At 43.2% G+C, this 27,498-nt stretch overlaps 1 protein-coding gene across 1 annotated transcript in view; it reads left to right on the forward strand.

Annotated features, from left to right (window-relative positions):
• Positions 1 to 1,193: 1,193 nt before the first annotated feature.
• FBXO38 (F-box protein 38) overlaps positions 1,194 to 27,498 on the forward strand; it is a 125,209-nt gene continuing 98,904 nt past the window's right edge. The window contains exons 1-5 of the mRNA XM_073620553.1: positions 1,194 to 1,321; positions 7,187 to 7,345; positions 14,112 to 14,245; positions 16,651 to 16,814; positions 27,310 to 27,475. Coding sequence (XP_073476654.1) covers positions 7,221 to 7,345; positions 14,112 to 14,245; positions 16,651 to 16,814; positions 27,310 to 27,475 — 589 coding nt within the window. The 5' untranslated portion in view covers positions 1,194 to 1,321; positions 7,187 to 7,220. The remainder of the gene's footprint in view (positions 1,322 to 7,186; positions 7,346 to 14,111; positions 14,246 to 16,650; positions 16,815 to 27,309; positions 27,476 to 27,498) is intronic.

Raw genomic sequence — 27,498 nt, forward strand, 5'->3', positions numbered from 1 at the left:
CTACATTCGTGTTTGTTGGACGACAGTTGTGTGGCGTTAGTATGCAAGAAAAGTTCCTGGCACATGCCCCTCGGACAAAAGTCTGACGCTCTGTTGGCCAACAAACGGATCATGTGTACGAGGCTTTAAGCCTTGTGCACCCAATCATATTTTCAGCAGGGAATTGTGTGATGACAGACTGTTTGCCTAAAATCTGACCGTTAGTACGCTCCATCAGACAATTGTTGTCCAACTTTCCGCCAACAAATGTTGGATGGCAGGCTAGTAAATTTTTGGTGGACAATGATCGGTTGTCGGATTTTCGTATTGTCTGTACACAAGTCCGTCACACAAAAGACCAAACGCGCATGCTCGGAATCAATGCTCACCAAATGCAACATTAGCAGAAGGTGCCCAAAGGGTGGCGCTCAAAAAACTGAAATTCCACATAGTATGTCACTACGTTCGTGTTTGTTGGCTGACAATTGTGTACTGTTTGTATGCAAGACAAGTTCCTGGCACACGCCCTTCAGACAAAAGTCTGACACTCTGCTGGTCATCAATCTGATTGTGTATGAGGCTTTAGACTTCATTCACATGGGTGTACCCAAGCGAAGGACTATCTTTGACCGCGCAGGTGTCCCGTCATGTCTATCAGGAAGCAGTGTCTGCACAGAAACAGCCACACAGGTTCATGTCGATGAATACCGACAGTGTGCACTCTCAGGGCGGTACATTTACACCTACACGGATGTCAAACCGAGGACAGCGGCTGTGTCTGCACAAACGCTACGTCCTGATAGACACGAATGGGAATGTTTGCATGAGGATAAATAGAACGCCTCAGCTGGCCCTTTGCACTGATGTACACATAGTGCGCCTGTGTGAATGAGGCCTAAAGGGAAAGGTCACTACTCCTTAAGTAAATGAGGCTCGAGGTCTCCGTGTATAATTATCTGTGCTCCTTCCATAGCCTATCTACTCTCCACTTATATAACTTATGCCTCTATAATAATAATAATGTATTCTATCGCGTCAATGACAATCTGCTCCCATCTCAGCCCGATCACAGCTCTCCCCTGCCGCTGAGGTGATTGAAACAGCAGCGACTCCTTCCTAACGAGGAAGCTCTTCTCTAGCCAATCCTACCGTCGCTGGCTCCCAGGCTTCTCTACCATTGGCTTCCCCGTAAAATGGAACAGATTGGCTGTGTGGGAAGAGAGGGGCGGAGCTGAATCAGGAAGTGTTTGTCTGGGCATCGTTCTAGCTGTTTCCGGTATACAGAGGCTCAGCTGATGGACGGCCCAGGGTTCCCTGTATACTGGAGAGCTGTGACCGGAAGGTAATGGCAGGGGGTAGGAGCACGGTTATTGTGGCTGGGCAGCGCTGGGTAGAGCAGTATACCGGTAATGGGAACGTGACTGCAGCACTGGTATGGGTCCTCAGGAATGTATTATAGCCTGTATATATGGATTTAATAAGGATGTGTGAGAGTAATACTTCCTATATAATGCCAGGAATTACATTACATACACCATGGGCTCTCCTATATTGTGGGTAGTGTCATGGGTGCCAGAAATTCAGAAGTATGTAGACGGTTCTAAAGTGACCCTGTCACTAGACAAGTGATGCTAGCTGGCTTCCTATTAAAAATGCTTGTTGTCTGGCTGTATCTGAAGTTGAATCGCTGACCTGAAGGCCCAGTGGAAATGAGTGTTGTAAAAGTGTCACAATTCCTTATGTCTGTGCTAATTCTTTGGCAGGGACTCAAAAATGTTGAATGACAACCAGGCAAATCCCATTTTCAGAAGGGAGAATCGTCAATGGCAGCCTCCATGAGGCCTTTACAGGCTTTGTTTAAAAGCTGTCCACTGATTCCTCCCCCCCCCCCCAAAAAAAAACAGATGGCTGGTCCGTGTCCGCTTCGCTTATGTAGAGCAGACAGACACAGCTCTCCTCTGTGGGTGATCGGTTGTAAACGGCCCACGTCTGTCCGTTTACACCCGGCTGCCATCTGATCCGAGAGACGGAAGGGGAGCGAATCCTTATCCATCCCCCTTCCCCCCTTTTTTTTTTTTTTTTTTTATCGGTTTCAATGTCAGTTGGTGTAAACTGACATATACTCCGTAGAGGAGAATGGAGGGTGTGATTGGGTCTTCCTGCAAAACTGACCTGATCACAGTCATCTCCGGTGAAAGGGGTCTAAGTTCATCTTTGGTAAACAAAATTAAAAATGCACATGATTTTGCAGGTAAAAAAATGCATTTATTATATATATATATATATATATATATATATATATATATATATATAGTTTTTTTTTTTTATTTTTTTTTTACGCAGAAGCCTACAAAGCATTGCACCCACAATCGGTGAGTTCTGGGTGCATTGTCAGACTCCTGCAGACACTACCTGAAGCTATCTGCCTGTACCTTGGTAGACAGTCACTGTGCTGGAGGAAGTCAGTACAAGTCCATCTGGCTAAGTGGCAGACAAGACTTGTGGTTAATCCATTCACAGATCACTCTGAAAGAATGATGCAGGTGTAGCCCCCCCACAGCTGCAGTCATTTTAAATGTGACCGGCTGTGGGGAGAAGAACCCCGCCCGCTTTCACAATGTAAGTGGCTCTGAGGGTGAAGGGGGCTGGTGATTACCAACATAATACACGCTAAATACAAATATAGCATGTTAGTAAAGGTGAATCTATCCTTTAGCCCAGGTTCACACTGCTCCAGGATTGAAAGAACTCACACAATTAAATTCCCGTATGTCAGTTCAATTTCAGAGACATCTGTGCAGTTTCCTGCACAGATGTCTATTGAAATTGCCAAAAGTAGTACAGAAACTACTTTTGGGAATAGGTCCGGTGACGCAAAGTTTACGTCGCACAGATTCGGCTGGTTCCATTTCAGGCAATAGCTGCCAATTTTGGCATGCGATTTGACATGTCAAATCTTATCAGTGTGAACAAGGGCTTAAAGTAAAACAAAGTACATTTTATTATTATTATTTTCTTTTTTTTGGTTTTGGATAGAGTGGAGAGAAATCAGAGCACCTGTCAGGGGGTTGTTGCTGTTTGCGACCCCCTCTCTACTTGCCCGGTTTACCATTATCACTGAAAACAAAAGAAAAATGTTGGGTTGTTCCCAGAACAGTAGTAGAGGGGAACTCGTCCAATAGGGGGCACTATAAAGTAAAGATGAATCTCCCCAATCACAGGTGGCATAAAAAATAACTTGATAGAGGTTATAACCCTCCTTTTATACTTTCCAAAGTGGGGGGAAAAAAAGTTTTGGCTTTGGTTTTACCTTAAATGTAAAGGCTAAGTTCACATTTGTAATAAAGGGAGGGCATTGCGTGCATGCGTGGGTTTTGAATAAGGGCGAACGATCCTTGCAACTATGCTAAATTGTAAAATGAGTGTAATAGCAAGACTTTAGTTTTTCATAGAGTAGGAAAGCGTTAACGGATAAGTGCACTTTAAAGCAGAGTACGCCTGTCCCTTATTCCCCTTTGCCCTGACCTTACCTACCATTCCACAGATTCATACTTCCTGCAGGGTGGGTTAGGTCAGCATAAGGGGCAATACAGATAGGTGAACTTGAGGTGATTTTAAACGTCACCTTATAAAATAACCCATTCAGCATCTGACACTGAGTGGGAACTGACTAACTGCCACTGACATCACCAGTGACATTAATACAGTGATCAGTGCTAAAAATATGCACTGGCACCCGCTGATCGACAGAGCTCTGTGATGCTAAGCAGGGGGAAAGAAAACAAAAAACATCCCTCAGTAAAATCGGTTCAAACATTAACATTTCCTAGGCACACAGTTAACTGTTTGATCACCCCTGTCACTGGGTAGAAAGGGGTTAACATCAGGGGTGATCAAAGGGATAACTGCGTGCCTAGGAAGTGTTAATGCGTGTGCTGATTTTACTAAGGGATCTTGTTTTTTTTTTTTCCCCCCTGCTTAGCATCACAGAGCTCTGTCTGTGATTCGCTGAGCTGATCAGCAGGTGCCCGCAGTCAGTGGCTGGGACCTGTTGATTGGCTTGTGCTGTAATGAATCGCCGCACATCCTGGTGTTGGGATCTTGTGCCCCCCTATCCAGAAGCACTGATCACATACTAGGTACGTGATCCAGCGCAGAAAGTTGCCGTTGTGTGTTCGGCAAGCGGATGTAGTTTTTGCTAGAATAGAAGAGCTTTAGAACAAGGTGTCAGGTTTGTGACTCTGTCTGTTACAAGGAGTCACTCTCTTTGTCCTGATGATCATTATCACTGAAAATGAAAGTGATGGGGAAATCTAAAATGTTGTTGTCACAAGAAGAGGAGAAATACAATGGGTCACTTGTTCCAGTGACAACTGTCTAAGAGGGCATTTCCTCTCTTTGGAGAGATTTCCTCTTAATTTTTGTTGTGACTACGTGACAGAAAATAAGATAATCTCCCTAATAGGACATCAATGCCAAAAAACTGAATGTTGGTAACTACTAACTACTTATTCTATCCAAAATGAAGAAAAAAGTGTAATACTAAAAGGTATGAATATTTTATGGAACAAAGTTTATACCATACCTCAGGGTGCAACAAACCCCAGGTCACAATGGCGACAAATTTCATCCTGGCTGCACACACCCCTGTGTGACGTCACTTCCAGGTCCCCGTTGACAGTTTCCCTGGCCATCAAGGCAAGGAAAGAATGTAATGCAGTGCTATGTGCATTGCATTACACCCGGTGGAGCACGTAGGAGACATGCAGGGTCTTTTAGACTCTGCATGTTTCAATGAAGAGAATCTGTCACCAAAAAATCATCACATGGGGACTTTTTATCCCCTATGTCGGGTCGGTGTGCCGCACCAGGTCCACCACCGAATGTCCGGCCAGTCAGTGCCCGTGATTAATTCACGGGCACCCGGCCCGCAGTTTTTTTTTTTTTTTTTTTGTCCCTGTCCTTTTCATTGGACAGCAGGGATCGGCCGTTATCACTGGGCAGGAACTGCTGGAGTTAACTTTTTCATTAAACAGCAGTACCTTTGGGGTACTATTGTGTGATATAAAATATTGGAATTTCCACTATTTTGATATATAAAAAAAATGCTTTTGGAGTAAAATTCTATCTAAAGATTGTTTTCTATTTAAGATACATTAATAATTTAGTTTATTCAGCATGAAATGGAGCTTGGTTATGTAGCATGAGGCTGTATATTGTGCAATATTTACATTTTTGTTAAACCCATTCATTGAATGCAAGCTCAGATAACATGCACTGCATTGATGCATTCAGATAAAACAAAGTTCAGGACTATTCCTCTATGTACACTACAAACTGATTGAATCGGTTCTGATATCACTGTTTTACTAACCTGACAGCATATTATTCTAAATAAGAAACCTTCATTTTGTTTGCAAATATTAAGGATTCTAACTACCAGCAAGAATAAGTCCTTACATTTTAAAGAGCACCTGTCATTTCAGATCCATCATGGCAGCACCTGTTAGCAGGCATCCACTCATCTGCTGCCACCACATCCCTCACCTTGTTGTGTCACTGCTGCATTACCAGCCATCCCATTAAAGTGAATGACACTGTCGGTGAGTCAACAGCGGGTCAGAAGTGGAGCCACTGCAGGACAGAGATGACAGTTGCTCTTTAAAAATTATGATTTAAATCGAGTTGATTTAAATCAAGCATTTTTACTAGTGATTTAAATTTGTGATTTAAATAAAATCCACTCTGCTCCTAGATTTGTCAAGCCCTGCCATACCTGGTCAGTGCCCCTGGAATGCACTGAAATAGACATCGCTACTCCGGTGAGCTCCACTTGAGTCCTGTGCCAAGTGGGTGCCTTGCTACTTACTGAACACAGGAGGTTGGCCACTCAGCATGGGTGCCATTCAAGTGCTTTGCATTTTCTGACATAAAGAAAAGCAAAGTGATCTCTGATTGGATACTGTGGAGAGGGGGGACGGTAACATCTCCAAGCTGGACTAGCATAACCATGTATAAAATATCCATATGAAATTACTGTTTAAATGTCTCTCAAAATCTGGGTAATTATGACTTAGAGTTACTCCACTTTTTGTTGAGAGAAAAAAACAATCTCCTCTAATTGATCCATGTACCTTGCAAGGATTTTAACAAACTTTGTTTCAGTTCCCTACCTGTTTCTGCTCTGAGCTGTGAATCTGAATGAGAGGAACTTTTCGTTATTATTCAGCTGATGCACTTGCAGTGTTCTAATGAAGAAAATGCAGGGCCTGCATACCTTTTAGCTCTAATTAACTCTCTGGGAAGATCTCGACAACATTGTTCTTGCAGAGGATGCCTAAAATCTGACTTGTATCTTTGGCTTACTGTTTTCCCAGAACCTTGCACAAGCAGGATACAACATTTCTGGAGGGCGTTCTGTACACCAGTGGTGTATGGAAAGCCTCCAAATAGCCATATTGCATTGAATTTGACAAAATTACAGCTGCTGCAGGTTGAAAAGAAACTGTAATTTTTAATCGCATTCAGTTGCAATATATGGCTTGTTGTAGAAATTGTATAAGCTATACATTTTTTTTATTTTTTATTTATTTATTTTTTTTTTCTATTTGCTATTTTTTACCTACAAAAGTGGAGTTAGCCTTTAATTGTATCCCAGAATTTATATCATGCCAACAATTTGTGCAGTGCTTTACAAAATTAAGGGAGACAGTGCAGTTACAAGTGATATTAAAGGCTTGTGTGTGTTTGTTAAAAAATTTAAAAAATTAAAAAAACATGCTATAAATACCTGCTCTGTGCAGAGGTTTGAACAGAGCAGCCCAGATCCTCTACTTATCAGCCAGCGCCCTGGCCTCCTGCCAAATGTCACTGAAGCAAGCTGCTTATTGTGGGGGCACCCAAGCAGGCTCGCTCTCGAGCCGCTGCTTGTCTGTCCATTCCCATACAGAGCCATAACTCGGCCCTGTCCCTCGCTCTCTCGCTGCCATCTGCTGCCTCAGCCAATGAGGGAGAGTCCCTGGAGAGCCGAGTCTCTCGTGCACATCGCTGGATCGCAATGGGGCTCGGGTATGTATTGAGGGGGCTGCTGCACAGAGAATACATGAAGGTAAAAAAACTTTGAGCCTTTGATCTGGTATCTGTGTGATTCTCCATCTTGTGATATTGCTGCTTTCTTCCTATATTCACATTTATTTTTACTTTGCAGTTTATGAAGCGATTCCTCCTCTTCGGTTTTTAAGATGGGGCCTCGAAGAAAATATGTAAAACCATGCAAAACAAATGCTGAAAGTGTTGAAAATAAATCCAGCGATCCTAAAGATTACATGAACCAGCTTTCCCATGAAGTGCTTTGCCATATATTTAAGTGAGTAGAGTAATTGTTATAACTTCTAAATATGCTGTACATCCCTTCTGCACCCTATTCTTAGCAACAGAGCAAGTTAGTTGTTTTATAGTCACTGTAAGAAAAAGGTCTGTTCTCATCACATGTGCATGGTGCAATATTAGATGAACTGAAGTTGTAGGTACTCATGAAACTTGCCAGTCCAGCTCTAATGATGCTACAGAATCAGAACACTAATAATAGATTATGGTCAAACCTGAAACACCTGTCTGTCGTGCACTTGAACTGAACAGATCTAGTCACTGTACTGGCCATTCTATATCTGACTATTGTGAGAAATTGCTCATCAATGGAGGATGTTTTCAACCAAATAAAGGTTGATTTTTGAAAATGTGAAGATATGTAACATTTCTGGCTTCAATGGATCCACACCAAACCACCAGCTGATTGCTTTTATTAAAGCACCGCTTGTATTATTATGATGTATGTACCTAGTTGTGTTTCTCCAAGCATCTTCCAGGACAGCCCATGAGACCTTGGGCTCCTCCTACAAGGACAGGAAACACGTCACCCCCACCAGATAAAAGGGCGGTCCTCCAGGCCCGTGTCAGTTATTTGTGTTTCCTCCGGACGGGGGGTAACATGTTCCTGGAACCTTGTCCCTAGGTCTCATGAGCAGGGGCTCTATAGGGCTATTTGGGGCATTTCACTAACCTCTCCTCTGCCATTAGCAGCACTCCTCTGGAGAGGTTGGCTGTGCTGCGGTCTCCTGCATCTCAGTGCCTGGAGAGGGCCAGGACCGGCATGGTGTCAGCTCCCATAGCGCTGTTCTTCGGAAAGCAGCGGTTTCCTCTCCTCACAGGCAGCATGGCTAGTTGTGTGAGGAGAAGCAGGAAGCTGCGGCGCTCGAGTAGGGGGCGGGGCTTCTGCGCTCCAAGCTGGCCCACAGAAAGTACTGAGAGCAGGTCACTTCCAGGGCATATGACGTCATCACTGGGCGCCGGGGACGCCGGTTCCAGTCTCCTTAAACGGCGCAAACAGGAGACACTGGCCGCTGGTGTCTTCTGGTGAAAGCAGCCAGGCTGTGGAAAGCCAGAAAGGGGCAAGATGGATCAATCTGCAGTTCCTACACAGGCAGTCGATGCGCCCAACACCAGCACCTCACAGGTAAGCCTGAAGTGTTATGTCACTATCTTGCTCTCCCTGTGAGTGTTCCCTCCCCCTCCCTTCTCTTTAGTAGTGGGTTGAGGGGACACATTTCCTCCCTCCTGCACATGATGGTTTGGAGTGGTGGGGTGGCTGTGAGTCTCATTGGGGTCACTTATCTTTTTGTCTTACAGACCAAGACCAGACTCAAGCGCAGCCACCTAAAAAGAAATGTGCGGTGTGCGCAAACAAATTGAGCTCCTCGTGGAGCAAAGCCGTTTGTTGCAGCTTTATAGATGGCCTTGTAAAGGATAACCCGGTTGCCTCTTGTCAGAAAATGCTAACCTCTGTTAGGGACGAGCTTGCGTCCACCTTTAGTTCTTTTAGAACACTTACTGATAAGCTCCAGACCCCAGTAGAGGGTCCGTCCACACAGAGAGCTTCAGTCAGCACTCCGCAGCAGGCAGAGTGAAGACTCTGAGGCTGAGGTCAGATCTACTCGTTCTTCCCCTGAAGAATCAGGATCAGATATAGAGCCCAGGGATAGAGAATCCACTCGAGGCTCGAAATTTAAGCTATCTGTAGAGGATATGGATGACTTGTTAAAGGCTATCTATACCACCCTTGAATTGAAAGAGGAGGAGGTTCAGTTTTCCAAACACGATCTTATGTATAAGGGATTGCATAAGAAAAAAACCTAGAGTTTTTCCAGTCCATAGTTCATTGGTTGATACTGTTAAACTGGAATGGGATAACCCGGAGAGAAAACCATTCTTCTCTAGTAACCTAAAAAGAAGGTTCCCTTTTGATGAGGACACTGCGCAGCCATGGAATAAAAAACCGAAGCTGGACGCACCTCTTTCAAAGGTTTCAAATAATTCGGACCTAGTGTTCGATGATATGGGCACGCTTAAGGATCCGATGGACAAGAGGGTGGATATCCTTCTCCACAGAGCCTGGGACTCAGCGGTTGGGAACCTGAAACCAACTCTAGCCTCCACTTGTGTGGCCAGGAATCTGGAGGTTTGGTTGACTCGGATTCAGTCACACCTGTCAGCGGGTACCTCGAGAGAGCAGATTTTGAAGTCCTTTCCTCTTAGGTTTTTTGGCAGATTCTACCGCAAAGTCTGTATGAATGTCTGCCAGGACTTTGGCTTTAGTGAACTCGGCCAGGAGAAGCATCTGGCTTAAAACCTGGTCAGGGGACCCAGCCTCCAAATTACGCTTTTGTAGGCTTCCCTTAACAGGCGATCATTTATTTGGCCCAGGACTGCAGGAGGCTCTGGAACACACGGCTGATAAGAAAGAGAATCCCGACAGCCAGAAAATGTTTTCGTGGCCAAGGCAGGCAACAGAGTCCTAGAGAAAAGGACAGCAGGCCGAAAAAACAATGGACTGGGCACAAAGGCAAAGGGGAGTGCTGTTTAACCCTCCTCAACAGCCCGCCAAGCCACAGTGACTTGTGTTCCCCGGTGGGAGGAAGATTGAGAGCCTTCACCCCACAGTGGGCAGCAGTCATTTTGAGCCCCTTCATCCTGGATCTAGTGACCAACGGGTGCAGGCTGGAGTTTGTTCACCGACCATCAGAACGATTGTTGGTCACCTCTCCTCCACAAGATCGAGAGAAAGCGAGGGCTCTGGGTCTCCAGATCAGAGACTTATTGGATCAAAAAGTCCTGATTCCTGTTCCACAGTCAGAGCAGGGCAAGGGATTCTATTCCCATGTATTTGTGGTCAAAAAGCCATCGGGAAAGTTTCGACTTATCCTGAATCTTCGGACCTTAAACAAGTCCATCAGATACAAGCATTTCCGTAAGGCGACGGTTTTTACAATCTAAAACCTACTATACCCAAACTGCTTTATGGCCACGTTGGACTTAAGGGATGCCTACCTTCATATCCCTATCCATCCAGCCTTCCAAAATTTTTTGAGATTGGCAGTGAAGACGAGTATGGGAACCCGACATTTTCAATTTCAAGCCCTCCCTTTCGGTCTTTCCTCAGCCCCACGCATCTTTACGAAGGTGTTGGGGGAAGCGCTGGCTCCGCTAAGGTTAAAGGCGATAACTGTTATCCCTTACTTGGACGACCTCCTGATAGTGGCAAAATCATACCAGAGGCTGTTGGAGGATCTCCAGGCTGTACAGGACTTCTTACAGTCCCTAGGCTGGCTGATAAACAAAAGTCGTCCTTGATCCCGGCCCAGAAAGTAACTTATCTGGGTTACGATTTTTGCTCAGTGAACCAAAGAGTTTTTCTTCCTCAGGAGAAGATTACCAAAGTGTTCCAGACTATGTCAGCATTGCAGACCAACCAGTCGGTCTCTCTGAGACCGGTGTCTAGGGCAGTGGGTCTTATGACCTCATGTTTTCCCGCGGTACCATGGGCGAGACTCCGTCTGCGTCCGTTACAAATGTTTCTATTAAGAAACTGGGGCGGGAACATAAGGTTCCTGGAGTCAAGGATCTGGCTTCCCGCCAGGATAAAAAGAAGCCTGTGGTGGTGGAGAGCTGGCCAGCACCTAGCAGGAGGTCTCCCATGGTCCTTTCCCATATCCCAAGGAATTACCACGGATGCGAGTTCCTGGGGATGGGGGGGCCCACCTCAGCAATTCAGTAACACAGGGAGAGTGGTCCTTGAGGGAGGCAAGGGTTTCATCCAATCAAAGAGAGCTGCTAGCAGTCCAGAGAGCCCTGTAGTCTTTTTCAGATGGAGATCAAAGGTCACAACCTCCAAATTCTGTCAGACAATATCGCGACAGTCGCGTATATCAACAAGCAGGGAGGCACGAGAAGCCGGATGCTTCAGTCCATTGCCCAAGATATCCTTTCATGGGCAGAGGGGAATCTAGCTTCAATTTCGGCTGTACACCTGAAGGGGACAAGCAATTGCCTGGCAGATTATCTCAGCCGTCACAGGATAGATCGAGACAACTGGTCCCTTTATCCCAAAGTCTTTGAAGACCTCACCAGGAGATGGGGTTATCCCGTAGCGGATTTGTTCGCAAACCGAAACAACCGCAAAACGGAGATTCTTTTCCATGAACCCGGCAGACCAAGCCTTGGGGATCGATGCTGTGGCAAACCCGTGGCCTCCAGGCCTATGCTATGCCTTCCTGCCAATCAGACTGATTCCAGAAGTCCTCCAGAAGTTTTTGCTAGAGGAGACGGATCTCATTCTAATTGCACCATTTTGGCCCAAGAGGCCGTGGTTTTCCCTGCTACAATCTCTGATTTCAGACTCCGTGGAGTCTTCCGAAAAGAGAAGACTTAATATTGCAAGGTCCAGTATCACACCCGCAGGTGGTTTCCTTAAACTTGATGGCCTGGTATCTGAAGAAAAGATACTGAGCGCCCAGGGGTTCTCTGACAAGGTAGTCAAGACTCTCGTAAATTGTAGGAAGCTGGTTACTGGAGCCATTTATTCCGAAGTTTGGAAAAAGTTTAATTCATGGTTATCTGAAAATGAAAGATTAACTCATGATATTCCGTCTATTTTGGAATTTTTCCAAGAGGGTGTCGACAAAGGTCTTTCAGTTAGTACCTTACAGGTACAGGCAGTAGCTATTAGTGTCTTCCTCCAGTTTTCTCTCCTGGAAAATCCCACTATAGCCAGATTTTTCAAATCTATCTCTAGGGTCAGACCAGTAGTGGTGAGAAATTGTCCAACTTGGGACCTGTCCCTAGTACTTCAAACTCTGGTAGAATTTCCGTTTGAGCCTCTGGGAAGTATGTCAGTTAAGTTACTTACATTAAAGACTGTGTTCCTTTATAGCTTTTACCTCCGCTCGTAGGGTAAGTGAGTTCCAGGCCCTATCAGTAAGGGAGCCCTTCCCCACGATTTTTGAGGATCGAGTTGTTTTACGAACCGGTCCAGGTTTTTTGCCCAAGGTGGCAAGTACATTCCACCTATCTCAGGACATTTTACTGCCAACCTTTTGTAGTTCGCCACAGGGCGACCTAGAAAGAAAATTTAGTTTTCTAGATATAAGAAGGATTCTCTTAGTCTATCTTTAAGTCACCGAGACCTTTCGGAAAACTGATGCCTTATTTGTCCTCTTTGCTGGAGTTCACAAGGGGAATAGTGCATCTAAAGCCACTTTGGCTAGATGAATAAAGCAAGCCATCTCTGAAGCTTACAAAATTAGGGAGGTTTCTACACCTTTTGTTACTGCGCACTCAACTAGAGCCTTGTCTACGTCTTGGGCTGAGAGGGCTGGTGCCTCACCGGAACAAATTTGCAGGGCTGCCACATGGTCCAGTTACTCGACCTTCATTAAACATTATCACCTGGATCTCCTATCAGCTCAGGAGCAGGCGTTTGGTTGTAAGGTCCTTCAGGCAGTTGTCCCTCCCTAGACTGGTAAGTTCTGGCTCATCGTCTCATGGGCTGTCCTGGAAGACGCTTGGAGAAAAGCTGAGTTAGTCTTACCGGTAACTCCTTTTCTGAGAGTCTTCCAGGACAGCCGGATTCCCACCCGATTCTGTCTGAAGTTATGTGTATTATGCATATGTTTTGCAGGGTCCTACGGTTCTTGAGAAGACTGACATGGGCCTGGAGGACCGCCCTTTTTATCTGGTGGGGGTGACGTGATTCCTGTCCTGGTAGGAGGAGCCCAAGGTCTCTTGGACTGTCCTGGAAGACTCTCAGAAAAGGAGTTACTGGTAAGTCTAACTCAGCTTTTCTTTTACCAGTGTTTTATTTTGTGCATTCCTGAGTATGAGTTTTAGGTACTTTCAAAGCTATTTGCTGGGGTTGTGTTTTACTAAAGCCGGAGAGTGCAAAATCTCATGCAGTTCTGCATAGAAACCAATCGGCTTCCAAGTATTTTTCTCAAAGCTTAATTAAACAAGCTGAAGCTAGAAACTGGTTGGCTACCATGCAGAGCTGCGCCAGATTTTGCACTCGAGTTTTAGTAACTCAACCCCACTGTGTAATAAAGTAGTAGAAGTAACAAATGTTTCCCAGGATTGTACACCAGTGTAGTAAATCACAAAATCGCTTTAGCTGGCTCTGCACCCATCAAGAAAGCCACTTGAACATGTTTCACTTGTGTAGGGCTTAATCGTAGCGGCAGATGTGGACATATCCAGTGGTTTATATGCATCATAAGCCAACAAGTAAGTTGTAATACAGACGAGTCTTTAAACACACTAGTGTCTGTTCCACAGTGTCACCTGGCTGCCTGCTGTTCAAACACCAGACAAACGGACTAAATCTCAGCCGGCTCACAGAATCACAGTACCGGTCCGGAAGAGCCAGCAGCAAAGCTGTACGGGTGTAAAAACACAGCAGTACAGAAATGGGTCCATAATCTAATGCTGTCCATGATTCTTGGTCCCCAATCCCAATAAAACATAATTTTAGATTTTCCCTTCAATGCCACATGCAAGTGGAATCTGACACGGCAGCACAACCATTCGGATAATATAATTCAGTATGATGACATTTGCATTTACAAGAACAGACTTTAATCTGCTGAGCAAATGCCAGGAAAAAGGTTCCACTGATGCACAACATGTTTAAGAATTTGCTTCTGTTTTGTCCTAGAAATAACTGTGAAATTATTAACCCTTCCAGTTAAATTCGTTTTTGCGAATAATAAATGTTCAATATCTAACAGAATGTGTTCTTTTCATAGATACCTCCCCCTGCAGGATATAATGTGTATGGAATGCTTGTCACGGAAACTGAAGGAAGCCGTGACTCTCTACCTGCGTGTAGTCAAAATGGTAGACCTTTGTGCTGGACGTTGGTGGGAGTATATGCCTACAGGTAAGTGCCTTCATATAGTGTTCTTTAAAGCCTACGTTTACCTAAAAAATATAAATTTAGCACAAGGAACATTTACTTGCCTTCAATGAGATGTGTCCCTTGTGCTGCTTTGTCCTTGTTTTTCCAAAATCTTCATCTTCTGATGCCCTGCCCCATCCTGTTTCATTCCAGGATGAGGCGGGGCTGATTGGCACAGAGATGTACGCAGTGTCTGCAGGAGCCTGACAGTGCATTTGCGATCTGCTGCAAAAATGGGCATTTATTTTATAAATTGTATATTTTAATTTTTTTTTATTTCTTTTAACATGGTTTGGACATTTTGAATCCAAACTTTCTCTACCTGCCAGGTAAACTAGTCTGCTCTTTGTGAGTAGTCTTTGAAATAATGTAAATAATGTAGATTACAAGAATGTGTTGTCTTAGAAGCTGGGTGCACATATTTCAAGTTATACCACCTTGAGTTCATCTGACTAAATCTTTTGGGTGCAAATTCCTAAACCTAAAGAGAATGGGTGTTTTTCCCCCATGCTAATCGTTGGTTAAGCTTAAGGGTTGGGTTTATGGGTATATTTGGGTTTAGATGTAAGTTACATGTTTAGGTTCAGTGGTAGGTTAGCTAAAATTGTATTTATTTCCATTAATTGAGCTGAGGAACCCTTCTTGCTATTAAGTATTCAGAGGATTACCCTTAGTAACCAATTTTGATGCAAACAGAAGCTTGAGTTGCTCAGACTTAAAAACCACTTCGCATCCAGGGCAATTCTGACACTTCGCTCCTACATGTCAAAAATCATAATTTCTTTGCTATAAAATTACATAGAACCCCCAAACATTTATATATGTTTTTTTTTAGCAGAGACCCTAGAGCAGGGATCCTCAAACTACGGCCCTCCAGCTGTTGCGGAACTACACATCCCATGAGGCATTGTAAAACTCTGACATTCACACACATGACTAGGCATGATGGGAATTGTAGTTCCTGAACAACTGGAGGGCCATAGTTTGAAGACCCCTGCCCTAGAGAATACAGTGGCGGTCTTTGCAACTTTTTATCTTGCGCGGTATTTGCACAGCAATTTTTCAAATGCGTTTTTTTGGGAAAAAAAAAAACGTTTCATGCTTTAAAAAAAAAAAACAAAACAGCAAAGTTAGCCAATTTTTTTTTTTTTTTTGCATAATGTGAAAGATGAAGTTACGCTGAGTAAATAGATACCTGGAATGGCGCCAAACTTTGGTACTTAAAAATCCCCATAGGCAACGCTTTAAAATTTTTTTACTGGTTACATGTTTTGAGTTACAGAGGAGGGCTAGAATTATTGCTCTGTCTCTAACGTTCGCGGCGATACCTCACTTGTGGTTTGAACACCGTTTTCATATGTGGGCGGGACTTACGTATGCGTTCGCTTCTGAGTGCGAGCTCACGGGGACAGGGGCGCTTTAAAATTTATTTATTTTTTTTTTTTTATTGTTAATTTTACTTAATTTTTTATTTTGCCACTTTAAAAAAAAAAAAAAAAATTATCACTTTTATTCCTATTACAAGGAATGTAAACATCCCTTGTAATAGGAATATGACATGATCGGTCCTCTTTACAGTGAGACCCCACATCTCACCTCCTAGGCTGGGAAGCCTAAAATAAAAAAAAAAAATCACCGCTTCCCAGCCGAGGCGGCGCCGTTTTTTTTAATGCAGAGGCTGGGCGTGACGTCATAACATCGCGCCCGGCCTCCGAGCGATCATAGAGACTCCGGTGACCATCTGGTCCGCCGGAAATCTCTATGATCTACATCCGGCGCTGGCGGATCCGCTCTCCGACTCACCGATCGCTGAGGTGAGTCGGTAGAAGCACCGGAGGGGGGGGGACGTCCCCTTTTGCCGCCCATAAGAACGATCAAGCGGCAGAACAGCCGCTATGATCGTTCTTATGGTGTACGGAATCGATGGCTGAAAATGCCGGTATCTGAATGATGTCTGTAGCCTCAGGCATCATTCAGATATAACCCCGGAAAGTCGAGGCCGTCATATGACGGCCTAAGGATATCAAGTGGTTTTAAAGGGCACACTCTAGGATAATGTTCAACCTCTGCTCAGCTCTCCTTCCCACCCTTCCATATCTGGTTACTGGATCAAAAAATAAAAAACTCCCTAGCTAAATGCCCTCTCATGGGGGTGGTAGGGGACCAGCGATCTTGGACTCTGTTGCACTGCTGACTCGGGAGTATATCAGGTTTCACAAGTTAGGGAAAAAAATGCCTAGAAGGGTAGGTTAGAGGTGCGTGGGGAAAAATGTTTTTTAGCCTGGAGCAGGGCTTTAAAAATTCTCAAATTCTATCCACATAATTGTTTTGTGTGTTCTGTGGCAGATGGTATTGTTGAATTGCGCTTTCTCTCTACGTTTTGGTAGGTTTCACCGATTCCAGTTTCCTGAAACTGCTCAAAAAGATGCCAGATATTGAACAACTTTATGGCCTTCATCCAAGATATTTGGAAAGACGCAGAGTTAGGGGCCATGAAGCCTTTAGTATTCCTGGTGTATTAGAAGCCTTGCAGTCCTGCCCCAATCTTCTGGTGAGTGCTTCTTTTGTCTCCTATACCTTTTGCAGCAGATGCAATATCACATTCTGTCTCTGCTGTGAAGTCTTCTTCTATTTTAATGAACTTGACACACTATTCTGTCATTTTATGTAGTCATATGGTCTAGGTAACTAGGAAAATCCACCAACAAGGGGGCTAGAGGTTGCCAATCCTAGATATAATATTGTGAAGCAAATATCCCCCAAATAAATTATAAGGACTTTATAGGCAACAAGGAAAAGGGGTCTAAGGAAATTGTTATGAAAGTAATTTTATTTATTGATTTGTAGAAAATATAAAATTATTCAGGTGCAAACATCACCAAAAATAAAGTTAAAAAACAGCAAGTATACAAAAAGACTCAATCGTTAATACATGGAAATTGTAGACATTCAGCCCGACGCGATTCAGGACACTTGTGGGGTACCTTCATCAGGGAGGTTCAAGACAAGGTGAATGTACCATAGCATATTCTAAACCCTAAAAAACTGAGAAAAGATAATATTAATAGTATGAGAAAAAAAAAAAATTATAACAGACTATGTACATCATAGACAGAGGGCAAGAGGCGGGAGCATCGTTGAGACCAAGATTGGGAGATCACCTACCGATTGGATGAACTTGGTGCAATATACACTTCCAAAAAATGTGTCAGCTGATGCAGTGCGGTCGTAAAATCATACCAAAGGCCGTGTAGTAATATGAAATGGAAATCACTATTTGCTTATGTGAAACTAATGCCCTGTACACACGGTCGGATTTTCCGACGGAAAATGTGTGATAGGACCTTGTTGTCGGAAATTCCGACGGTATGTGGGCTCCATCACACGTTTTCCATCGGAATTTCCAACACACAAAGTTTGAGAGCTTGCTCTCATCCGTTGTCGGAAATTTCGATCGTGTGTACACAAATCCGACGCACAAAGTGCTCAGAATAAATTGAGACGTATTGGCTACTGCCCCGTTTATAGTCCCGACGTATGTGTTTTACGTCACTGCGTTTAGAACGATCGGATTTTCCAACAACTTTGTGTGACCGTGTGTATGCAAGACAAGTTTGAGCCAACATCCGTCGGAAAAAATCCATGGATTTTGTTGTCAGAATGTCCGATCAATGTCCGACCGTGTGTACAGGGCATAAGAGGTCTGCATAGGTGAATGCAAATTAATTCAGGGTGGATAATGACACATTTGACAAAAGCGTGTCTGCAAAAAAGAAAATCTAAAGTATCTTAGAAATATGTAAAGCTCATAGAGAAACAGGTGATATTTGTCACTCCATTGTTATCATTAGTATGGGTATACGCTTAATTAAGGACCCCCCCCCCCATCCCTTTTGACAGAAGCATTCATTATTGGACACCAATGTTCACAATAATAGCCGAAGTTAAGAGTAGGAACATTGTAATATTAATCATTGATGAAGGTATAAATATATGGATAAGTCTTTGTACTAGTAGCAGGTACAAAATATATCCTAAAATAATTAAGTAATGTTAACAAGCCTAAGGTTTATCAGACGCAAACAGGTATTTCATATAGGTACCTGTTAGGGCATTGAAGCAACCCCCTGGATCAGCCCATTGAATCGGCCCATAAACAGTAAGTTGAGCGGCTAATGTTCAAGAGCAGACAGGGTATGTTATAATTTAGTGTCATGAAGGAAAAGTTGTAATAAGAGAGCTGAATTCCACCAACCTTGCAGAGCAATTTCCAGCTTGTGCAGCACGTTTGTCCTGATGTAAATAGAGACTAGTTCTCCAATTAGGGCTCGTGTTTTTATAGTGAGAGACGCCAGCACGTGCGCAGCTTCCCATGCTGCGCACGCTGTGTCAAGAGAGATGCAAGATGTGGGCGGGGCCTGGCGTTAGTGCTGGCCCATATGATGTGTGTCTAATAGCTGTGGATAGGCATGAGGGACGTGCTTAGCAGCGTGACCGACACTGCACAACTGCCTCCTCCATACCTCTAACCAATAGAGGAGGATGAGGGGCGGGGCTGCGCCGGTAAACAACTACACATGTTCGCAACCTCTGTGTACAGTGAGACATGCGAGCGGCAAAGCAGGCGCTTAAATGCGCCACCAGCAAAGCTAATATAGGGGTGCTAGTAGTGCGGATATGCAATGCTGATGATGTATAGTAGTATATCCAAGCGGAGTAAGGTCACTTCAGTGTTACCATTGCAATTAATACCTATGGGCATGGAATAATAAGCCCATAGGTATGCATTCAAAAGCGAGACACACAAAGCACAGTACAATATCACCATAGCCACAACTAACAGATTAACTCATATGGGCCGCAGTCAGCATGACGGGGGAGCATATGTCTACCTTAGTGTTGTAACAACCTAATGTAAATGAACACAAGGTGCAGTACATCGCATATATCAGCAGCGACTCCCAAACGTGGTCTCAAGGGATTGTTAGGTCTATCACATTAGACCATACAATGGAGGATTTGTAGTACATGCCAGAAAACAGTTCAGCAGTGACAACGGGATAAATCTATCTATTAACTTATTTTGTAAAATACTAAAGGGCACATGTGAGGCATAAATCTGAAGGGGGTGCTCCCATTTTTTTGGCAATGGACATTGTTCCTAAAGGAATTTAAGGCATAATGTGAAAGATACCAAAATTCCTACAGATCTTTTTCACATACCCCTGATTGAAAACCTTCCAAGAAGGGCCTAAAACTAAGTTGAGTATTGAGGCCGGCACAAAGGGTAGCGTTTAATTCCACTATCCATTGAGTTTCTCGTTGTAGGAGCAGTTTATTCCAGTCTCCTCCCCTGGTGTTTGGATGGATTCTATCCAGGATGAGAAAATTGAATTTGGGGCATATCCCCCCATGGTGGTCGACCACATGCCTACCCATTGGCAAGTCTGGATTTGCTGTCAGCATACTGGTGATGTCGCCTTGCTCGTATTCGGAACTCCAGTTTTGTTTTACCTATGTAGAAACACTTACATTGGCAAGCCAATGGGTAGACTACCCCAGGAGTCTTACAGTTGGCATAATGTCGTGGTTTGAACACCATGCCATTGGGTAGTATCACATTTTCTTGGGTGTTCATATATCGGCATGTCCTGCATCCACCACAGGGGAAAGTGCCCATATTTTTACAGGGATCTGATCTAAATTTGCTAACGAATTTGCTCTGAACTAAATGGTCTTTTATTGACCTAGTTCTGGGATATGTGACCACCGGGTGTGATGGAACATGTGGTCTTAAAGTAGGGTCGATGGTAAGTAGGTGCCAGTATTTTTCGAAGATATATATATATATATTTTTTTTTTTTTTTTTAATTTTATGCTGACTGTTGTATCTTGTGATGATCCGAGTGGTCTGTGGTTTGATGTTACCAGACTTTGGGATTTCCAGGAAAAGGAAGCTAGTTCTTGATTGATCGATATAGTGATGATTGATATAGTCTAGGTAGCTCATCATTTATAGACCTATAACGGTGTATTACAACCAATAAAAGCTTTGTCTGCCTAACTTGCAGTGTAGCGAGAGCAAATATGCATCTCTTCAGTGTTGTCATTGTCATCTTTTAAGATGTCAGTTAACCTTGGCCAATATGCCCTGTCATAAAAGCTATACTCCCTAAAAGAAGTTAGTCTGTCAACACCAACACTAGAAAAATTTCCTTTTTTTTTTTTTTTTTTTTTTTTTTTTTTCATACGGCTGATGGTGTTCCTCATACAGGAAAATGGCCTTCATCTACTGCAGAACTGTAGCTGAGGGTCTGTCTGATAAAGACCAGATCTATTTAATGCTATGGAAGAAAGTGGGGCTCTTTTCTTTTCCAATAGTTTTCTTATAGTATAAAAAAAGTACAAAGAGTTGTTATTGATCATAAATAAGAAATGTCATCTACATTGGGTAAGAAGAGCAAATACTATACACGTACTGTAAATAAAAGGCATTCAATATATTTGAATAAAGGGTGTGTACGCCCATTTGATCTTTTTACATCTCAGGCTCTGAATAAAATATATTCCACTAGCCAGTGATCATCATACGACAGTATCTGATAAAACACCATGCAAATTAGTGATAATCCTAAACATTAAAAAGGTTTTATCTCACAAGAGTAATGTGGGAAAAAAAACAGGAATTTTGAGACGAGAACAAAGGGGGGAAAAAAAAAGGAGGAGAAAAGCAAGGGAAAGGAATTGCCCTCCTCAGTTCCCGATTCAACTCCCCACTACAGTACAGGAATTATATAGGCGATTGTAGATCTCTTACCCAGCTACTCCAGATTTGGTGTGCCTGTCCCGAAGGGTGCTAGCCAACTTTACATGAAGCAATATCCAAGAGGTTGAGGCTAACTTTACCTCTGGTGTCTTTCATGCTTTTGCAAAGGACATTCTAGCCACCAAGAAGATGTAGCATATGCGGGACTGAGTATCTAGGGATATCTTCCGTTGGATCATTCAAAAGCGCTGTTTTGTCATTTTTAGAAACGTTTATGTTGGTTACCAAGTAAGTTAAAGTAAATAGTACAAAATCCACCAGATGTGGTACATGGGACGTTCGTGTCCACAACTCCTAAAGCAGAGAGAGAATGCGATGGGAAAGATTTTAGCTGTCCTTGATGGCGCTAGATACCAATGGGATAAGATCTTGTATTTACTTCAAGTATGGTGTTGAGTATCCCTTTGTGTGTCATGGCTATCCAACACTACCAATGTTCCTTGGCTATCTCTGTACCCAAGTCTGCTTCCCGTGCCAATTGGTAGTTTGACTGTGGCCATGTAGAAAAAAAGAAACAGAGATGCCCCCTTCAGGCTAGTGTCCTACATGCATGTTTTCAAAAGGGTTTCTGTGGTAGTATTCTTTGTTGGTTTCTTAGAAGAATGTAGAGAATGAAGTATTTGATGCAGATGGAACATTTCTGATTGGGCATTCCAAGTGTTTGGAGGAAGTATTCCGATGGCCTTATCCCCTTATGGTCTAGAAAGTGTCCCATCTGTGATGGGCCCTTGTTTGTCCACCACACAAATTGATGGGTTAATAAACCTTACAAGAAAGCTGTGTTGTTGAAGAGAGGGGTCACTGGTGTATGTGGGGACTTGAAGGGAAATGTTTTGCAGAAAGTGTTCCAGAGGTGGAGGGAGTGGGACACAATATGACCCTATGGTCTCTGGGTGGGACCCACGTGAGGAGCTCTGTTACACTTGAGCTTCGAGTTTGGTCCAGTCTGACTGACTTATAATTAGTAGAATAGATTTGTGATAATTGGAATGGGCTGCTTTATAGTATCTCTGAAGGTTTGGAACCCTCATATCTCCCAGATGTTTTGTGGGCCACCCTGCACCACCTTGAACATCATATGTATTTTAAAATACGAGATTAATATTTTTTTTTTTTTTTTTTATGATGTGAAAAAGGGACAGGATAGGCAATGAGTTGAAGTAATATGCAGTAGTATTTTCAGTAGTAAAGTAATTTTTGAAGTAGCGACTTTACCAATTCAAGAAAAGGAATATGTGGACTATGTTTGAAGCGGACCTTCACTCAATCAATATTGATTAGTTTTAATCCATATGCTGCTAGCATTAGTAAATGAAAAGGAGGGTATATCATGTTTACTTGTGTTTAAACTTTGTATATTTACTTTTTACATTTCTTTAGTTACTTCCTGGTTTCTAGGCTTAGGCAAATGATGTCATACATCCCAAGAGACTTCGTGATGGGAGGAGGGTTTTTCTCAGCTAAGCACACCCTCCTGCCTGCATGCCTGAGCTAAGGGCACATGGATTCCAAGAAGTAAATTCGATCTGAATTATCTGCCCTTACTTAAAATGGCCCCGGCCAGAAATGCTAGGGGGTGTTTTTTAAAGTGTTCATTTAAAAAAAAAAAAAAGAGACATGGATTGGTGGGAGAGTTTGCTTTGAATAGCAAAACTTAATTAAAAATGGCGTTTTTGGATCAGATGCAGTGTAGTTTCACTTTAAGTCTGTTTCTAAAGTAGCATAAAGCGAGGTGTAGTTGGCCAGGTATAGCAAAGTTTGCTTAAGTATGGCAATGCATGGGTGTCCCATATAGATGGGAATTAGGTCTTTATGGTTGCCAGAACCGAATCTGAAAGGTCAGCATTAAGTGCTTCCGATTTTGTCTGGGTTAGTGGGGCTCTTTTCATATATATCTGTCAAGGTATGCCTTCTTTTGTGACTGGCATCCTCTGAAGATTTAAAGAGACATTATGGCATTGCTTTTTGCCCATGCAAAGGTCTGTTTAAAAGCCCACTGCCCTGCCACATTACACTTGCCTTTATAGCACTCCCCTGCTACTTCTTCTTGGCAGTAACTTTCTCTGCAAAATATTCCATGCTTGGTGGTATGGGAGAGTAACTATCTTCCCGTTATGCAGTGCTCAGGCCTAGCAGCCAGTTTAAGGAGGTGACATTGCTCCCTTTAGACTCTGACATTAGCTGATATGCAGTATTTACAATGGCTGCAGCAGGGGAGAGCTGTGAAGGTGAGTATATAAAGTGGGTGGGTGAGGCTTTAAACAGACCGGCCCAATTTAGTTAAAATGATACTCGTGTCCCAACTACTGTACTTCTTACACAATTCTCTGGTGGTCATTCCTTATTAAAACTTTCCACACAGTATATTCTCCTTATCGTTCCTGTTTATGTAAACCGGGTTCTTCCCGGATAAGGTTAGAGCAACTTCAACACCCCAAGACTGCGGGGGGCATTGCTTTTCCACACCCTTGGCTTTATTATATGGCCGCACAACTACAACACATGATTGGTATGTCCTCTCCTGCTACCAACACCCTGCTGCCCAGTGATGCTACTTTGACTGTAGTTCTCCGCTTTGTTAACTCGACGTCCTCGCCCGAGGACTTGGAATCCCTCTCATTTTGCTAAGCCCATTAGATCTTTTTCCACTTATAGGTTGATGCATACGTGTGGCATAAGGCTAAACAATTGCAGGGGGTTACGTGTGTACTAGCTTCAGCACCCTATGGCACGTTCTTGCATATCCGGAACTAGCCATGCTTCAGTACTCCCCCCAAGTGGCAAGTTTACGGTATTACACACGTAAAGCAGGTTATTGATGGCGATCAGCTGCTGCCCTTTTCTGCTTTGCAAACCAAATCTGGTCTTCCTCAGCATATATATTTCTACTATTTGCAATTACGGCATGCTGCGACAGCTCAGCATTTCCCACCCTGATTTTTTTGTCTTTCTCCTAACCTGGTGTTTCGTATGATGCAACAAGTCACCTTCACCTGAGGGTTTTATTTTTAATTGCTACTCGCTGCTGCTTGGTGCTTATTGAAAAAATACCCCTGTAAAGCTAGAACACAATGGAAGGCAGATGTGGGGGAATTGACAGGAGATTAATGGGAGGAACCTATGAAGGCAGTATGTTTATAGCTCCCTGAACGTGTTGCAACACCTCTCACAGCTGTATATATTAGAGGAGTATAATGTGCTCTAAAACAACATAAAATGGGCTTCCTAATGGACCCTCTTTGTCCTAAGTGTGGAAGGGATCATGGTGACCTGATTCATATGCTATGATGTTGTCCCAGGTTACATAGATACTGGGACACCGTCCTTGGCACAATCAATAAGGCTTAACAATTAAAATTACCTTTGGAGTCTTGTATACTTGGTCCCCACAGGACTGTATTACTAACATAAGTACCACCCTTCGTTATGAAAAAATCATACATCAACGTAGGGGTTGCCCTGCTAAATTTTGATAAAATATGGGATGGATGTCTGTACCTGGTTTGCACCCATGGAGCTAATCTTACCCCGACTGTTCTGCTATGGCTGAGTACTTTAGGCATATCACCTACTCTCAGGTATCTTAAGTCTAAATTTACCTCCACAGAACAACAAATGGGGAACTATTATACACCCGTACTAAACATGGAGGCATGTACACAAATGCCAGGAGCCTAACTAACAAAATAGAGGAACTGGAGCTATTGTTATATGAGGAGGATTTCAACTTTGTGGGAATAACAGAAACTTGGTTTGACAGCTCACTTGACTGGCTGGCAACTATCCAGGGGTATTCTCTATACCGGAGGGACAGGGAGGGTAGAAGAGGGGGAGGGGTGTGCCCTTATATTAAGAGTGATTTACTGGTGAACATGAGGGATGACATTACAATGGGACAAGGGGGAAGGTGGAGTCCCTATGGGTGGAAGAGACAAGCAGGAAGATAATAGTTGGGGGGATGTTAAAGGCCACCTAACCTAAAGGATGAGAAGGAGTTGGACTTACTATCGCACTTAGAGATGATGGCGAGGCTGGGAAATGTCGTCATAATGGGGGACGTCAACTATCCAGATATTGACTGGGCGGAGGGGACAGCTCACTTATTAAAGGCCTGTCATTTAATAAATGTCTTAGTGGGCAACTTCATGCCAATTGGATTCCCCAAATAGAAAGAATGCATTGCTAGATCTATTAATTACAAATGGCAATTATTTGACCGCAGATGTGGAAATACGGAACACCTTGGGGTCTAGCGATCACAGGATGATCACATTCAGCCTAAATCATAGAAAAAAGAGGCAGGAGGGTAGTACAAGAACACTAAATTTCAAAGGAGCCAACTTTTCTAAAACTGCGCTCACTACTACAGGATATTAATTGGGACCAAATCTTAGAAACCTTGAACACTGATGAAAAATGGGAGTACATAATTTTTATGGACCGCATACTAACAGGAATGGTACCGGCTGACTGGCAAAGGGCCAACGTGGTACCAATATTTAAAAAAGGGCCGAAACGTACACCTGGGAACTACAGGCCTAACATCGATCGTATGTAAATTATTGGAGGGGATGATAAGACACTATATCCAGTCGTTCTTGCCAAACCAACCTGTTAACGTTCTACGAGAGAGTGCGCTGCCATCTAGATAAAGGAAGGCCGGTGAATGTGGTATATCTGGACTTTGCAAAAGCATTTTATACAGTACCCCACAAATGCTTTATTTACAAACCTGTGGTTTGTAGGCATGGACCATAGTGTTTTGTAGATGGATAGCAAATTGGGCACAGCAACACGTCCAAAGGGTGGTAATAAATGGCGTATACTCAGAATGGTCTAGAGTTGTAATTGGGGGTCCTCCCAAGGATCTGTCCTAGGACCAATTCTGTTTAATTTATTCATAAATGATAGAGGATGGGATAAATAGCTCAATGTAATTGTTTGCTGACGATACAAAGCTAAGTAGGGCAATAACTTCACAGCAGGATATAGGAGGTTTACAAGAAGACAAATAAAATAATGGGTTGGGCAACTACATGGCAAATGAGTTTTAATGTTGAAAAACGTAAAGTAATGCACTTGGGGCTAAGAATAAGAACGCAAGTTACAAACTAGGGCGAGAACCTTAGGGGGTTTCCAGGGTGGAAAAAGATCTGGGGGTCCTAGTAGATGACTGGCTCAGCAATAGCATGCAAGCTGTAACAAGCAAAGGCAGCAGAATATTGGCATGCATAAAAAAGGGAATTTACTCAAGGGATAAAAGGATAATCCTGCCACTTTATAAAACTCTGGTTTGGCCTCTGGAGCATGCTGTCCAGTTCTGGTCGCCAATCCTCAGGAAGGGTGTGCTGGAACTGGAGAGAGTACAGAGAAGGGCGACCAAGCTATTAAGGGGACTGGAGGACCTCGGTTATGAGGAAAGACTACATGCCTTAAACGTATTCTCTCTGGAGAAGAGATGCTTGGAAGGAGATATGATGACGATATACAAATACCTAAATGGTGAGCCCAGCATAGGGAGGAAACTTTTCAGTTTCAGGGAGTATAAACAGGCGGGCCACTCAATGAGATTGAAAAGGAAGCAGTTTAACCTTAAACTGCATAGGGGCTTTTTCACGATCAAGGCAGTAAGGATGTGGAACTCTCTTCCACAATTGGTGATGGCAGCGAGAAGTACTGATGGCTTCAAAAAACTCTTAGATGGACATCTTAGCGAGCACAGTATACAGGGATATGATTTTAGACATGAGCACACACACCCACACAGGTTGAACTGGATGGACTGGTGTCTTTTATTCAACCTTACCAACTATGTAACTCTTTGATAATATGTTTAATTGAACAATGAACTTTATTTGATTTGCATACTAGTGAATTTGTGATGACTGGGGTAACATCTGTATTTTTACTTTGTACTTTGTATTTATTGCTTTTGTGCTTGTATATTCAAATGGCAGATATTTTGATGTATACTGTTTTAGTGACAGTTACTCTGAACCTCCTTTGTTTATTTTTAATTAAATAAAAATTGTCGCTTTGCCCTGAATGGGCAAGGTGACCGGATTTCTGATGGTGATAATGCTAGGATAAGGATGACAGACCGCGTGCACTTTTAAAAAGAAATCAGCTAAAAAATCACAAAACAAATCAGTTAAGTTTATTATAAAAGTGTCCTGTGTTAACGACAACTGTATCAAAGTTTTTCTATGCTTTTACCCAGGGTGTGGAGACTTCACATCTGGAGCTTGTAGAAGCTATATGGACATACATGCCACAGGTGCATATTTTAGGGAAATTTCGAAATCGAAATGGGGCTTTTCCCATACCACCAGAAAACAAGCTGAAAATACCGATTGCTGCCAAAATTCAGACCTTACATTTAGTAGGTAAGCATTAAATTAATCTTTGA

Source organism: Aquarana catesbeiana, linkage group LG03, assembly GCF_042186555.1.
Source record: "Aquarana catesbeiana isolate 2022-GZ linkage group LG03, ASM4218655v1, whole genome shotgun sequence".
In the NCBI taxonomy this organism is placed as follows: domain Eukaryota; kingdom Metazoa; phylum Chordata; class Amphibia; order Anura; family Ranidae; genus Aquarana; species Aquarana catesbeiana.